Source organism: Lytechinus pictus, chromosome 16 (genome assembly GCF_037042905.1).
Source record: "Lytechinus pictus isolate F3 Inbred chromosome 16, Lp3.0, whole genome shotgun sequence".
NCBI classification, from domain to species: domain Eukaryota; kingdom Metazoa; phylum Echinodermata; class Echinoidea; order Temnopleuroida; family Toxopneustidae; genus Lytechinus; species Lytechinus pictus.
In genome coordinates, this window is record NC_087260.1 from 9902408 (window position 1) to 9917749 (window position 15342).

At 35.3% G+C, this 15342-nt stretch overlaps 1 protein-coding gene across 1 annotated transcript; it reads left to right on the forward strand.

Annotated features, from left to right (window-relative positions):
* Positions 1-1118: 1118 nt before the first annotated feature.
* On the forward strand, positions 1119-13499 carry LOC135157096 (coagulation factor XIII B chain-like). Its single transcript, XM_064111598.1, has 9 exons — positions 1119-1271; positions 1800-1829; positions 3756-3770; positions 4966-5145; positions 6468-6653; positions 8346-8519; positions 11637-11813; positions 12669-12845; positions 13315-13499. Exons 1-9 carry the CDS (start codon positions 1193-1195, stop codon positions 13497-13499), a joined length of 1203 nt encoding a protein of 400 aa, XP_063967668.1. The 5' UTR covers positions 1119-1192.
* Positions 13500-15342: the final 1843 nt, after the last annotated feature.

The following is a 15342-nucleotide window of genomic DNA, read 5'->3' on the forward strand; positions in this document are numbered from 1 at the left end:
CACATCCTGTTTTACTACATATTGCTCTCATCAACATGTGAATTGTGATGAGAATTATTCTTAGTAGTTGATGGTCTCAATATTATTCTTAGTAGTTGGTGGTCTAAATGGGTCAGGATTTGACTGTACATCACCCGACGTTAGGAGACTCAAGTTGAAAAGTAGCAGTTGTATTGGCATAATAAGTAAGGCGGGACCCAAATAATTTGGTTGGTTTGGTGTGTAATATGCCATTAGCATACTGCTGCAAGTTAATACAAGTGTCGTATAGCACATGAAGGTGAACCTGGGCTACACATACCTTCGCAACAGTACACAAAAGAAGACAGAGGATTAGCTTGGGTAATCCCATTGTCCAAAGAAGGATCAATTTGCAACTGAAAAGTCTCAGGCACTATAGAGCTGAGGACTAGTGAACATTAACAATAGAAAACAAATTCAATGACAGGAGAAAGTAGTATGGAGGATATGGATAAGATACAGTTTACCTCGAAATCTTTCCACTGTTAGTGTATCCTTTCCAAGAAATAACATTTACTGAAATCAGCCTACCAGCTTCCACAACACACAAACAAACCACTAGTAAACAACTGAAGACAGATAACTCCAAATAGACACAACAAAATTCACAAAACCAAGAGAGCTCAGAGGGGCGACCTGTCACGCGCCACTAATCTGTCTATCACAGATATCGATCTATACCAATCACGGATGTTTAGTCATAATAAACGCAAATAATTACAGCTTACTGTAGGGATAGGCGGCCTCAGAAAACAAATCACACCCTCTGTCGAAGTTATTGGTAAATAATTAACCAACAAAAAGAAGCATTATATCTACCTTTTGTAACTTCAAATTGTATTGAGTAGTTTTATGAATTCTTTTGTCGAAGTTTCCTTCGTTTGTTTTAACTGATAAGGTGTGCAAACTACCCCATGAACGACACCACGTAAGCAGGGTAAGTGCCTGACCAAAGTATATGTCCTTATCTTTAGTACTGTATTTGCCCTGTTTTCTTTTCTCGTTGCATGTCAATATTCTTTTTTCAAATGATATCGCTTAGTAAAGAATGCTTAGCTCGTAATCGATCAAGAGTCGGCCATTTTTTTCAAATCTGCATTTAGCAGATCCTACAACATTTCCTATTCCTGGATTTAAGACTGTATAGAAGCATGGCCTAGTTATGGAATAAATGCAAAGTGTAATGATAATAATGTCGAAGCTAAACGTTCTCATCGGATTTGTGCTTCTCTGGGTTGGATTGATTTCTAGTTTGTATATAAATTTGATTTTTTTTATATCTGCATTTATTAATGTTTCTTTTTACTGAACATACTTTAGTAATCCAAAACGCAACCCCTGTGGAAATAATTGATATCAATAAACAGGTTTCGCTATACATATCTGAAGATATGGAACGATGTACGGGAATATTACGATCAATGACATGTTTTCAATTCAAATAAAACATCTATTTTCTTACATTTCACAAATTTCCACATTTATCGTAAACATAGATTCATACAAAAATCAGTTTGTTATGAAGAATATAAGTATGTACATATTAGGTTTATAGAAGAAGGTGTATATCCTAAAAGCAAAGGCTTGTGGCGGGATACGACACAATGTAATGTAAAGAAAAGGAAATAAATACACGTAGGCCTACTGAAAACAAAGATAAATGGATGAAGTAATTAATGTTACTCGAATTGGTCGTTTGGCATTTGGAATTAAAAAAGACTTTGTATAGCACTGTTTCATGATGTGGAAATATAACTATTTCTTGTCTCTTAATTTAGTTTCAGGTGTAAAGGGCAATTGTGCTACCGGTGAGTATAATAATGATTTTTTCGTCATTTCTCTAATTTTTACACCAGCCTTTAATTTTTTTTTCATAGATTGTCACTAAAGACAATAATACATTCTATCTGGTAAATAAATAAGAGTAATATAATTTCACCTTGTGGATCACTCTCATATTGATTTTAACCAACCGACAAGTTGGTTCAAATTTGAACCTATCAAAACAAACAAAAACCTATAAAACAAAATTACATGCAAATTGAATTTGACCAAGTGTTAGGTTGATTGAAAACATTCCGAGAGTGTATAATCATTGATCTAAGTTTTATTGCGCAATATTATTTTTCTAATAATAGCAAGGGTGATATGTTGAGTGTTTTTGTGTCATAATCTCTTGAAAAAATCAAATGGTTATACAGTATTGTTTTATTCTGTTGACTGTCCTTGAATATATTACAGTTGATAATAATAATTATCCTTGATCATAATTATTGCGCTTAACAATTACTTTGTCTGAAGTGTCTGGGCTTAAAGGGGAATCCAACCCAAATAAAATATTGTTTTTATAAGGAAAAAAATATCAGACAAGTTGATAGGTGAAAGTTTGAACAATATTGGACAAACAAAAAGAACGTTATGATTTTTTGAAAGTTGTACATATTGGTAATCACTACACCCATGGAGACTTCAAACTGGCCGCATATGGGATGTCATGTAAGGCAAGGACTACTCTTCCATGCACTCCATTACATATTATGGCTAAAATGTCATTTTTCCAAAAAGTTTAATTTCAAATTATATTTTTCTTTCATGAGGACATAAAACAATATACTACCTGGGTTATATTTAGATTACTGCCCCAGGGGAATGGGTACTTAGGAGAAAAACACAAATCTCTGATAATAAAGTACATGGCCTATGGGAAAGTTGTCCTTGTACCTTGTCACAATTTACTTACCCAGTTGCCAATTTGAAATCTACATAGTATTAGTGATCTCAATTTTAAAACAGCTATAACTTTCTTATTGCTTGTCCGATTTCTTTCAAATTTTCACCATTCTGTTTAAGTTATTTTTCTCCTTCCCAAAACAACATTTTATGGCCAAGGCTGGATTCTCCTTTAAAAGTAATGCGACATAATTACCCTGGCTAATGGTTAATAGTTTCGGTGATGATTAGGCATCTGTTTGATTGGCAATATGTAACATCCTTGTAATCTGGTCAAAATCTTACACCTTTTACATTGTGAAATGTTCAAGAACAAAGAACAAGGTAATGTATTTATTCTTTTTAAGGGAATTTGGAAAATCAGAACGCGAGATAAAAGTATTTAAGCAATACCCTGTATTTTACTACTACTCTAGTCACCATAAACCATCTTTTGAAAATTGAGGCTTCGTATCTTTCTCCAAAATAAAATCAGCTTTCGAATATTCATTTGTGAATTTTATTTCATCTCATTTTCTAGTTCCAATGCATTAATGAACACAATTGTTTTTTTCGCACTTAAAATCTGATTTCATTTCAACTGAATCATGCAAGGTATTCGGGGAACAGGGTCTCGAATTTCACGTTATTTTGTAGAGGATCGATGGCCATAGCTGTATTATTTTTATACATATATATTTGATTTACTGACAGGCACTAATCTACTCCCTTTGTGTAGAAATAGGACACTATTCCACCCTTAAAATGAAGCTAGAATAAACATTATTCTAACATATTGGAGTGTTAAAAGTATATGTTGTGTTCAAAACGACCTAAAAGGGTAAAACGTCCATCATACAACGGCAACACGCACTCTGCATGCTCTGTTTCGTGTTTAATATTGTTTGCCTGATTTAGCTTGATTCTTGATCTCTTTAGTTTAATTAATTTCTTTTTCACAAACATTTATTTTAATTCTCATTTTTTTGTGTAATTTTCTTCATACCATAACGTGTCTGGACAAGACTGCACTGCATCAGGTAAGATGTTTACATTCCTACTTTCATAAGTTCTTTTTAAGTACAACAAACGTTGTAAGTGAAACAAACAAAAATGGTTTCGTTCATTATATCCCTCCACCACAAGGGCAATCCCGAGGGGCTTAATTGCCCGCTCTGCAAATGTTGGCCACTGGAATAGGTTCTGGGCTATGAGGACTGCTTCGTTCATGTGATGTCTCGGTCTATGTTGACTGTTCTCTATGTTAAATGTGATCTCCCCTTCCCAGCTCCCCTTCTCCTTTTCCCCTTCATTTGGTTCCTAAGTGACGGGCGTCATGACAATTCTGGCCTTCCCTGGGGCGTGACCAAGTCTCATGTCAGCCTTCGTAACAATCCCCTGGTTTTATGATCATGGCTGAGCAACTTCTGGTTTGCCTTACTCCTCTTTATTTCTGTAATGTGGTTCCACTCTGAGATATTCAATACCCATCATAGGAATCTGTGATAGCATGGAGGTTCATGGTGATAGAAGGCATCTCTCTTTTGCCTGCCTCTGGCGATGATTTCCAAAGTTTCGAAAGCTTATAATCCAGACGGAGGCTGAATCCTTTGCATTTGCCTTTGCGAGTCTGTTATATGTTTGGTAAGAAAAGGAAATCTACGAACAGTGGCTGCTATTAAATGTTCCCTTTCATTTCATTGTGTCGTTTTGTACCAGGGTGGGACGCAGGATTTTCCAAGGGGGGCACATTTTCTAAAGGGAAATTAGACAATCAGACAATGTGTATTAACGACATATTAACATTAAAAAATTATGACTCTCAATAGAGGGGGGCACGGGCCAGAAATGCCCCCATTGGATCCGCCAATTTTGTGTACCTATTTACTTATATATCAAGCAATCAATCCGGATAGGCATAAATATATTGTCATTGTCTTATGAGGACTTTTAAATGAGGACCCCAACCCTATGTGTTTTATTTTTGTGTGGAGAGAAAAATAAGATATTTTGCTAGCCAGTTTTAACTTCCATGTATACTTTGATTGTGTTCTTATGGGTCATTAATTTAATTTGAGGAAATGCGTGAAAGGAAAACTATTCTTCTTACCTGTAAAACACCAAACATAGAGTAATTATCTGAAACAATTATCTATGAAAAGAAATTAAAGCTCCGTTAATATTTTCTGACACATTATTCAACTTCCTAGTTATGGTTCTCTTTGTTAAATATAGAATGCTGTTACGATGCCATACCAGTTCCATTAGGAGACGTAGGTGGCATAGAGCCTGTACAAGTCTGCTATACCAGTGGAAGTACAGTGAACTACACCTGTACCGGGAATCTAAGAGGCCCCCCTAACCAGATTTGCAACAATGGAGCATGGTCTTATCCATTCGCTCCAACGTGTGAAGGTAGGAAACATTGAAGATTGGCAAGCATGTTAAAAGCTTTGTTAAAGGCTAAATATTATATTTTTTTATCATCTATAGAGTGTAGACCTTAGATCGATTGAATTTAATGGATTTGTTTAGTGAATTATTATTTGCCTCTATAATCTTGCAAAAGCATATCGGCTGTTATATCACTTTTTATTGATTGACCCCCCCCCCCTCATTATTTATAACGATATCTCAGTAAAATAATTTTTTATCAATTTTGTAATCAGTGCCGTTTGAATACTTATACACATTAGAGGTAGAAGTTGTATGCGAATAATTTTTTTTTAACTTTTAAACATCTAACCCGTTTCCTGCTTGAGGGGTGATACCGAAACGGCAGATATGGATTTCTTAAACATATTGTTTATCGTGGTACTGAATTAAGTAAATTACACATTAATTATCAATCGTAAATTCCTCCCCAAAAATATGGTAATATAGTAGTTTACAATTCTTCTAGGAGCCCAGTCTACACAGGCTCCGCTTTACCTGCTATACCGTGATTTTAAATTTCTTGGGGATCAATCATTCCATTAATTACCATAATTTTTTTGGATCATGCCTCATCCTTATAAATTTTCCAAATATATTCATGATGCTTTCCTTGTTGGCATCCTCAAAATCTCACTGAATACCAGGTCATTCAGACAAGATTTTTGCAACAGTTGCCTTCTATTTTCTTTGATTTTGTTCCTATGTCAGTTCTTCACGCATAATTATGATAGGTGTCGGCGCAAAATGCCAATACCCGTGTTACAATTCTTTTTCATCTGCTTTACATTCGCTCGAAGCAAAGCGTTAACACCATTTTGTAGTAAATAAGATATATTCAGTTTGTTTCATATTAAAAGATGTACAAACAATCATACAAAATGTCGGACATCTTTATAAATATTGCATTTTTTCATTTTTTTTATTATTAACTATAGTTTATTTCTTATGCTATAAAGATAGATATTACTCTAACTTTTTTTTGCAATTCCATCATTTCTTTGTTAATTTTTATTCAAATTACATGATATATATCATCTTTATTGATTTATGGATTGGGTTGAGGGATAGATATCAGGTTAAAAATATGTTCCATTTTTGCAATTGCCATACCATAATAAAACATTATTGCGCAAACCGTTCATGTTGTTTAATACTGTAAATATCTTGTACATGATATTATATATATCTTTCGTATTTTACAAAGAAGTAATAATTCATTAAAGAGAACCATGCTTACCATAAGCATGTCACATCAATAATCAATGATCAATGCTTATCTTTTACATTTTTTCATGATTTAGGTGTGACTTCATGCCCGCAGCCTACGGTACCATCAGACGGCAGTATAAATCCGGATGAAGCTAAATATGATCTATATACACGGATCTATTACGCCTGCAACGTAGGTTTTTCACTGGTAGGTCCCGACGAAGCCGTCTGCGAATCGGGTGGGACATGGAACCCTTCTACGACACCTTCCTGCGAAGGTAAGATTTTGTTAAGAAGAACCTGAATATCATTAGATTGAGAGATCTGCTACACCTGGTATTTCTTCATGTTCTCTATTTCCTTTTCCCTACTTTTATTATTTGTCTTTCTTCTTCACCATCTTCTTCTCCTCCTCAGCGGCGTAACAGGGGTCGGTGGCCAGGGGGGGGGGGGGGGGTGGGCAAGAGGAAACATTTTCCCGGTCATATCATGGTATGAACAGGCGTAATGGTGTAATGAGGCGACGATTTTGAGAGGGCCAGATATTGCGTATCGGGCAGAATTAATCTTTAAAAAAAGTTGCGAGCGAGCGAAGCGAGCGAGCAAAACTTTTGACATTTTTAATACAAAATTCAAATTTTGTGATAGATTTTGACATGATATCCAGAAAATAATATATTTCATTCTTCTCTCTTTCCATCCCTTTTTTGTGGTCTGTACGCCACTGTGAACAGGATTCTTTGCGGCAGTAGCGTGAAGCGTAAAAAAAAACCAGGGGCACAGTATGACACATGTGCTAAAAAGCTGCTTAATATAAGTCCCGAGCGAGCGAAGCGAGCGAGAAAAAAATCACCTTTTCATGAGAATCTAACTTTGAGATATTTTTTGACATTATATTCAGTAAATAAAATCATATCCTTCACTTTTCCTTTGCTTTTCTTTCCTCTTTTTTTTTTGCTCTTGGTTGTAGAACTTTTGGGGCCATGGCCCAACCCTTCCATACTCATATACGGCAGTGCAATTCGGTTGGGGTCTTGATGAAAGCCATTTAAACCTTGCAGATTGCCGCTATTTTTAATCAAATCGCGGGTATATACAGAATATAGCTTTAACGCAACACATTTATTCAACCCAGTTGCGTAATGAACCAAATATTTTGAGGGGGCAAAACAAAGCAATGTGGGAAAATTTGCAACAAGTCGCCAGCGAGCAGAGTGAGCTGCAAAAAAAGTGCCTATTGAAATTAAATTCAAATTATGTGATAGATTTTTCCATTATATTCAGCAAATAACACATTTCATTGTTTCCATTAATTTTATTATACGTTGTCTCCTGTAATTATTTCCTCTAAAGTGTGGAACCAAGACCCCCGCGCCTATATGGCAGTGATTGAAGGTAAGACATAATGTATTAATGATTTGTTCTTTCTCAAATGTTCTTCTTTCGTTCCTTTTCCCGCTTAATTCCTTCCTGTTTCATTAAGAAAAATATATATTTTCTTCGTTTTCTTTTCACTTTTCCCTTTCCCTTTCCTTTTCATCCTTTCCTTTTCCCCTTTCCTTCCCCTTTCCCTTTCTTTCTCCCTCCCTTTTCTCCTTTTCCGGTTTTTTTTTATTTTCCCGGTGAAATCCGCCAGGGGGCAGCTTCCCCCCTGCCCCCCGCCTGTTACGCCACTGCTCCTCCTCCTCCTTCTTCTTCTTCTTCTTCTTCATCATCCCCGTCTTCTTTTCTCTCGTTCTCCTTCTCTATGTTACTATGTAGAGTACAATACAAATTTGCAATTTGTTGTACTGTATGCACAAACTGCGTGCAACAATCTTTGTATTAATACATGTATTTACTTTGAGACGCACAATCCTTCACAAACCTGATCCCATATGCATGCACTCGGATGCACTCATTCGCTATATGATTTTGGAAGTGTTTTATAATGTTGTTAAATCGTTGTCTATTCATTGTTTCTTTAACAGCAAGTTGTGACAAACCAACTTTAGCAAACGGATACGTTGATCCTGATAAAACATCTTATATGAATGGAGAGGTACTCAACTATGAGTGCAATACAAATTATACACTGGTCGGAGTTTCTACAACAGCTTGCCGCAATGGGGTCTACGATCCTTCAACGTTACCAACCTGCTTCAGTAAGACTATGTTCTTCTTTATAAATAGAGAAAATAATACACTATTCATGCTATTGAAAACGCTTATTTGCGACAGCAAAGGTAGTCCAGGATAGGCTCCATAGAAAACTGACCAAACCTTGTTTTTTCATATATACAATATTTTTTGATAGTTTCTTGTCAATTCGAGGGTGCTGATTACGAATCTGAATGATGCCACTCGTGTTACCTTGAGCATTTTTCGCAAATTGGCAAAATCCAATATGGCCGCCCAAATATGCAAATTACCCATGAAAATCATAAAAATGCCTGCAGATTGGATATAAAATGTATGTAATTGTGTTGCAGGAGTTAATACTCTCTGAAAAACGATTTTTTGATAAAAAATATTTATTTTCTTGATATTTAAAATGGCCGCCATAGACCGCTGTATTCAACATTATGTACAATATGAATGGGGAAAATAATTTTCACAAAAGTGAGCACTAAATGTAAATAATTGTGAGTGTTTTGTGTGAACTAATGGATGAAAACATGATTGCTAACAAAATGTATCATTTGTTATGTCATGTATGTAATAAATGAAGCATTTTAATATTCAAAGAGCAACCAAACGCCCCGACAGTATTATGTATAATGTTAATGGGGACAGAAGAAAATCACAAGAGTGAGTACTAAAATGCATATTATTAAGATAAGCGAGTGGAATACTGACTAAAACACAACTTTAACGAAATATAATATTTAAAATGCAATTTATGTGATAAATGCTGTATTTTTTTGAAATTCAAAATGGCCGCCATATGCCCATTATACATTATGTACAATTCGAATGGAGAAACTAATTTTCGCGATAATAAGAACATAAAATGCATGTAATTGTGATATATGAGTAAAATATTGTATGAAAACATGTTTTCTAGCGAAACATATTTCTTTTGTCATGCATGAGATAAATGCGGCATTGTTAAATTCAAAATGGCCCATGTAGGCCCTAACAGTATTATCTACAATGTAAATTGGGACATGTAATTTTGTAAGAATTTGGATTTGCTTGACTATGAAATCCATGTAATCCTTTTGTATGAGTAAAATGTTATTTATGTTACATGCGTTTAGGGAAACTTATTTTCAGTGGGAATCGTAAAATATGCATGTAACTGTGATGTACGAGTAAAAATATTGTCTTAAATATGATTTCTAAATAAATACATCACATGTTGGTCAGGGAGGTAATAAATGCTGTACTTTGAAATTCAAAATGGCTGCCATAGGCCCTAAAAGTATTATGTACATAGTAACTTGGTACATAATATAATTTTGACAGAATTTGGATTTGCTTGTCTATAAGTATTGCATTTAATTGTGATGTAAGAGTGAAATATTGTCCAAAACCATAATTTCTAACGAGATATATCATATCTGGTGTAATAAAGGTGATAAATGCTGCATTCTGAAATTGAAAATGGCCGCCATAGGCCCTTACTTTATATGTACAATTTGAATGAGGACAGATAATTTTCACAAAAGGGCATATGACGGCCCTTTTGATTTTTGAAATATAACATTAATCACCTGAATTTTATATAATGTGATATATTTCGTACAATGTGTAATCATGTTTTCAGACAATTATTTAATTATGCACCACCATTTAGTCAAGCAAAGTGAAAAATCTGTTAAAATTATTTGTCCCCTTTCACATTGTACACAACAATGTTAAGGCCTGTAGCAGCCATTTTGTATTTCAAAATACAGTATTTATCACCTACCTGGCAGGAGAACTGATATATCTTGTTAGAAATTATGCTTTCAAACAATATTTTACTCATATATCAGAATTATGTGCATTTATGGTGCTCACTCCTGTGAAAATTGATTTCCCAGTTTTCATTGTACATAATACACTCAATGTTTATGGCGGCCATTTTGAAAGTCAAATACAGTATTAAAGACAAACTTTAAACCTGAATGATATATTTCTTTTAAAATGATGTTTATAGATAGCATCCCATTTATTTATCACAAATATCACAAATTTCAGTGCTCACTTTTGCGATTTCTTTGGTCCTCTTTCTCATTGTACATAATACTTTTAGGACCTTTGGCGGCCATTTTGAATATCAAAATACAACATTTATCACATACATGACATATTAAACAATATATTTTGTGAACAATTATGTGTTTAGTCAGTATTCCACTCGTTTATCTTAATAATATGCATTTTAGTGCTCACTCTTGTGATTTTTTTGTCCCCCTTTGCTATAGTACATAATACCATTTGGGCCAGTGGCGGCTATTTTGGATATAAAATACAACAGTTTTCCCATACATGACATAATAAATTATATATCGTGTTAGCATTGATGATTTTCATACATTGTTTTGCCCATAGATCACAATTACTTGAATTTTAGGGATCATTTTGGTGAAAATTAGTTTTCCCTATTCATATTGTACATAATAGTGTATACTGAGGTTTATGGCGGCCATTTTGAATATCAAAAAATGTTTTTTTTTTCAAAAAAACATTATTTCAGAGAGTATTTCACTCCTGCAACACAATAACATACATTTTGTAGCCAGACTGCTGGCAATTTCATGATTTTCATGGGTAATTTGCATATTTTGGCGGCCATATTGGACTTTGCCAATTTGCGGAAAATGCTCAAGGTTACACGAGTGGCATCATTCAGATTCGTAATCAGCACCCTCGAATTGACAAGAAACCATAACAAAATATTGTATATATGAAAAAAAAACAAGGTTATGCCTCTTCTATCCTGGACTAAGTTGGAATATACTGTGCCTTAAAGTTGGTGTTTAATTATGGAGAGCCGGTCGTGACATTAATATCTAATAGTACATGTTCAATGTATCAGCTATTTTGACTCTTGCATCATTATTAACTGTCTGGGAACGATTGCTCAGATATTTATCTTCATCATTAAGGAATTGGTAAAGAGCACAGTATTGGAAACATGCCAAGTAAACAAAATTTTGACATTGTTTGCTTTCCATAATTTTAGCACAACGTTCGACCTTGGTTTAAGATAAACCCGACTTTGGAATACGGCCATAGAGTGTGAAATGAAGATGTACTGTATAATTATATCATTTTACATTATTCTCCAGGTATGTGTAGTCCACGTGTGGTTGAAAACTCGGACTACAATGTGCAACAACCACCGGTCGACCACGCCTCCACGATTACGATAGAATGTGACCATGGATACTCAACCGGAACCGGTACCGACCAAGACTTGACATGTAATGACGGCAATTTTAACGACGATCCGCCAGTATGTTATGGTAATTATCCTTCTCATCTTTTCGCTGCTCGTGTCATTCTAAAAAAAAATCCATCGAGCTAGAAAAAGTAGATCGCGAAAAGGTATGAAAAATGGTTCTAGAGTTAAAGGCCAACATGGTAAATTTACAACCCAGCGGCATGTAATCCTTGATTTTGATTGGCCATGTTGGCTCTTGCGCAGCTTTATCATCTTACTTATAACATCTTTAATAGGAAGTTGAAGAAATAATTTTAGAATTTTTATGGACTTCGACCGAATACCCCAGCGATAAGAAATTCTTGTAATCAAGAGCGATCTTAGTTACACAGACTTTTAACATCAGATATCTCCAAGGACCTGATGGTGGACACAATGTTTACGTTACACTGAGGGCGAGGGTGTTCAGTTCAAGTTTACTCAAATGGATTCGAAGCTCGGCCCCCAGTTACGAAAACCAAATAACTCTCTTGTTAAAAAAACTTTCCTAATTACCTCATCGATGGCGGTGTAGACAACTATACTTCCCTTGTAGATTTTTTTTATTTCGATCTATTATTCGGTGTCCTCTCAATGTCGCTACATTTCTCCGATTGAACAATACTCTTACGAAAACTATATTCATATCGTAAAAGCGCGGTTCAAATGTTATTCAACGCTTTTTTGTATTACTATACCCGAACTTTACATAACTGGATAAGCAATTAAACCACCGTGCTTAATTGATTGAAGATGAAATATGGAAAGATTAATCTTTAATTCAGATTTTAAACACCATTTTTAAAGTGTTAAACAACTGCTGAAAAGTTTGTACAGTAAACAACGTTGCATACAAATTTTAAACAGCGTTTTTATGATTTGACTGTTATTGATGCAGAGAACTGTCCACCACTGAGTGCAACATTTGACAACGGTGTTCGTTCTGGAGACACTACACCTTTCTACCACGAGGAACAGGTGTCATACCGTTGTAACACTGGCTACAGCTTGGTTGGTTCCCCCGTCATTACATGTAACGATGGCGAATGGACTGATGACGAACCTGTCTGCAAAGGTAAGCCGTCTGGCTGTAGCTTGTTTGGAGCCTTCTTGTCAGATTTGTATTTCGCGACTGTGTGTGCATATGCTCGTTGGTGGATTGTTTTCAAGCTATCATTGATTTACCTCTTTCTTCTTCTTCTTATTCTTCTCCACCTTCTCTTTCTTTTTCTTCTTGCTCTTCTTCTTTTTGCTACTACTACTACTTCTTCTACTACTACTACTACTACTACTACTACTACTACTACTACTACTACTACTACTACTAATAATAATAATGATAATTACAGATTGCCAAAAGTCATAAACTATTTTTGAGAAGAAAAATGGTTATGGAAACTATATAGATTGTTTGGGTGCTATTATCGCAGCCATAATGAGAACGAATGCAAAATATAAAGCAACTGACAATCGTATGGAAAGAATAGATATGAGGCATACATTTGGGAATTCACTGTTGATATTTGTCTTATATTGTTCTTTAGAAAATTGTGTTGTGGACGAGGTGCCTTATTCCGATTATTCAGCTGGTAGCACGGTTATACACGGTACTATTTTTAATGTAACTTGCGATAACGGCTATTCAACGGGTACATCAAGAGCGACAGAGCTTTCTTGTGATAATGGTACCATATCTCCAGGACTTCCTACATGTTACGGTTCATATTGATATAGAAAATTAGCAAAGATGTATTGTTTCTCGAAAGGAATTGAACCCATCGACTTAGTCTATGCTTGCTTGCTTTTAAGATGTTTTAATAACTCCTTGCATCTTATTTTCAATTCAACCGTCCATGAAGATGCGCTGCAATTCCACTTGTATCAATGTATAACAATATGACGCACAAACAATGTTTCTAATTTGCTTAACTCAGGAGAGTATCGTATCAACGTCTGTCAGACAGACGTTGATAACAAAACGGGATTATTGACATTATAGTAGTTTTCATCACAGAAAATGCACAAGATAATTGCTGAAGAATTGTACTGAGACTTCGTAAAGCATACAGCTAAATGTGCCTACTATTTATATCTCATTAAGATGTTATTTAACTATTCTAATCGCTAAACGTTTTGACTCTTTTCTCCAAATCTTGACATTCATGATGATACATTGAAATATAATCCAAGAAATATCACCACCCTAAGATGCATCCACACACACACACACCCACACAATCTCGTATACCATCACCCTCCCACATACACATTTGAAAGCCAGGATCTCATTTATCATTAATCGCCAAGTGGGGGCGTGTGTTTTCGGTCGCATGCACTCATGTTTTTAGAAATCAAATCCACTGAACAGGCAAATTTCGGACATAGGCTTACGTAAGCTTCCGCCCTTATCGCACAACTAGGATTTAATTTGCTTTACGGAAACTCTTTACTAATCATAAGTTTATTTATGGAAATTGTAAGCATTACGATAAGATATTAATTGCCATGGCTATCTGGAAAGACTTATAGGAAGTCCTTGGTTGATGGCGGGATAAATGTACGAAAGTGTACCTAGAAGTAGGTAACAATAACCCCCACCACCACGGGCGGAAATCTCTACCGAAAGGTAGAGGGACCAGGGGCAGAAAAAATTGAAAAGCAAAAAAAAAAAAAAAAAAAAAAAAAAAGGGGGGGGGGGGTTATCACCACTAATGTGTAAGGTCATCTCGTCCCGCAAAATACATGTTTTATTTGGATTTTGAATGAAGTATTTCTTTCCATCATACAAGACAAACAAAAAGTAGGGGGGACATTTGATATTGTGTCCCTCCTGCTATTTTGAGTAGGGGGACGCTTCCTCCCTGGGATTTCTGCCCATGCACACCACTGACAAACATACATTTACACCCACCTTTATAGAGACACTTAAATACTTACACTGTCTTATACCCCCCGCAGCAAACACAGAGAATGCACCATTGTAGGTTTATCGTTTATATAAATCATTCAACTTCATATTTTAATCGAACCGTTAATAACAATGAGAATAAACCCGTACCGATATTGATTTATTACTGTTACATTAATGACATTCTACATAATAAAAGGTCAGCTAAAATGGCCCATTTTTCATCCGTTTGTGTAATATGTTGTTAACATGAAGACCTGAATTGCGCTCGAAAAAAACAAACAAAGTGACCCTAAAACACCCCCCATTTTTGTCTCACCTGCATAGCAGAGTGAGATTGTAGGCGCCGCTTTTCCGACGGCGGTGGCGTCAACACCAAATCTTAACCTAAGGTTAAGTTTTTGAAATGACAACATAACTTACAAAGTATATAAACCTAGTTCATGAAACTTGGCCATAAGGTTTATCAAGTATTATTAAACATTCTGCCCGAGTTTCAGGTTACATGACCAAGATGAAGGGTCATTTAGGGTCAATGAACTTAGACCATGTTGGGGGAATCAACTTCAAAATCTTAACCTAAGGTTAAGTTTTTGAAATGTCATCATAACTTAGAAAATATGTGAACCTAGTTCATGAAACTTAGACATAAGGTTAATCAAGT